Consider the following 1896-nt stretch of genomic DNA (forward strand, 5'->3'; position numbering starts at 1 on the left):
GTTTTGTTTTGTTTTGTTTTTATGTTGGGGGTGCGGTTTATAGTCCGGTGCGTCTTATAGTCCGAAAATTACGGTAGTAAACTCACCGTCTACAATTTCCCAAAAACACAGCATACGTAGCCGCTCCCAAGTAGGGACTTGTCTCTGGAAAGCCTCGATAAAAGACGCCGACGTCTCCTCTGATGATGAGCGTTAGTGTCGTGGTAGCAACATGCTATGTATTTACATCCATTGCTGCCATGTTTGTAATGACTTATCGCGAGAACAAACGTATTCACGCGTGACTTTAATAGCATTTCTTACTTAATGGAAACAAAGCAGTTGCAAAACTGTTTTTTTTTAGACATTAACAGAATATCGACAAAGTTTTCTGCACATTTGTAATGGAAACACAGCTACTAGAGGCGCTAACGAGTCAAACAGTAAAGCCCAACATGAATCAATCTTACAGAAGTCTTCTTCTCTTCTTTAAAAGACTTGAACAATTTTACAAAATATATCTTTCATCTGGCAAACAATGGCTTCATTATCTCACGTACTTTGAGAATATGTTATCCATGTACAGTAAAAATGCATGTTAAATGTATACACCTTATCAAAACCAAGGATTTATGTGCAAGGATGCTGAACAAATACTTGGCCCCTCTATGAATACTGTGGCCCCCTGRTGGCCCCTTACTCAGAAAAATCCTASATCCACCACTGGCTCACAATCTGATCAAGTCTTTATATCATATCTGAGCTGCAGAGAGTCACTCCTGCAGGACATGTTTACACATTAAAAGTGGGCGTGTCAGGGGGCGGAGTCTGTGAGCTCGATCTGTTCCGGGGTCTTCAGGTTGGTGCGCAGAAACAAGCGCGTGCACGCAACCCGTGAGGATCCTGGTCCTGGACTCTGAGCTGGTCTGACCTACCTGCTCCAGCAGCAGAGTCTTCCGGTTCTGTTGGGCCAGCTGGTAGGCCGTGAAGGACCCCTGGACCCCGGCTCCGATCACCACGCAGTCGAACCTCTCCTCGGTCCGCATGTTKTCTGAATCAGAACTCCTGTCCGGGTCACAGCTTTTCTGTAGACCAGCTGGGTCCGCCCACAGGACCGAACCGAGGGGAGGGTTCGGTTTATGACCCCAGAGTTCTGTCGGGCAGGAAGGAGAGAGCTGCGCGGACCGGGTCGAACCAGGATCTGGGTCAGAACCAGCAGGTGGTGGTGCCTGACAGTCCAGGATCAGGGAAAAGAGTTTTAAAACAGGGCGGAAAAACAGGTCTGGACCGAGACCGTCCCTGTTTGGACCTGACCCAGAATGAATGAATGAATGAACTTTAAAATAAAATAAAACTTAACGTTCCTGCTGCTTTATTTTTATATTGAGTTAAATAAAGTTTAACTCTGATTTATTTTATTATCAATAATACCAAAAACCACAGAACAGAACCAGTCCAGTCCTGTGGGTCCAGAATCAGCAGAACAAAAACTAAAATATTATTTATTACATTTATTCTTTGTTATTATTATAGTGGAAACAGTTTTTATTTAATATTTATCTATTTTTGAAGATACCTGAGAACCCTGACCCACAGTGGGACCAGGACCCCAGACGAGATGGTTCTGGACCCATCAGAACACTGAGTGAAAGACAGAACCACTGATACTGTAAAACTGACAAACTGCACCTGTACCTGCTGGACTCAGACCTGATCAGGTTCTGATCTCAGAACCAGGTCTTTCTGCAGGACCTGTTGGTTTAACAGGTTGTTGGGTTTCTGCTGACACAGCAGGTCTCTGTTCAAAGTTCACGTGTTACGTAAGGACAGACGGCCTCAGCTGATKGGTCAGCAGGCTGCTGTCCAATCACATGTCACCGCTGGAACACAGGAGGTTCCAGGTCTGTGGGAGGAAAC

The 1896-nt window shown here is 45.2% G+C and overlaps 1 protein-coding gene across 1 annotated transcript in view; it reads right to left on the reverse strand.

Annotated features, from left to right (window-relative positions):
• LOC106536462 (peroxisomal sarcosine oxidase) overlaps positions 1-1238 on the reverse strand; it is a gene marked incomplete at its 3' end in the record, with an annotated part of 5128 nt that extends 3890 nt beyond the window's left edge. The window contains 1 exon segment of the mRNA XM_014033752.1: positions 915-1238. Coding sequence (XP_013889206.1) covers positions 915-1025 — 111 coding nt within the window.
• Positions 1239-1896: the final 658 nt, after the last annotated feature.

Source organism: Austrofundulus limnaeus, unplaced genomic scaffold, assembly GCF_001266775.1.
Source record: "Austrofundulus limnaeus strain Quisiro unplaced genomic scaffold, Austrofundulus_limnaeus-1.0 Scaffold1829, whole genome shotgun sequence".
In the NCBI taxonomy this organism is placed as follows: Eukaryota; Metazoa; Chordata; class Actinopteri; order Cyprinodontiformes; family Rivulidae; genus Austrofundulus; species Austrofundulus limnaeus.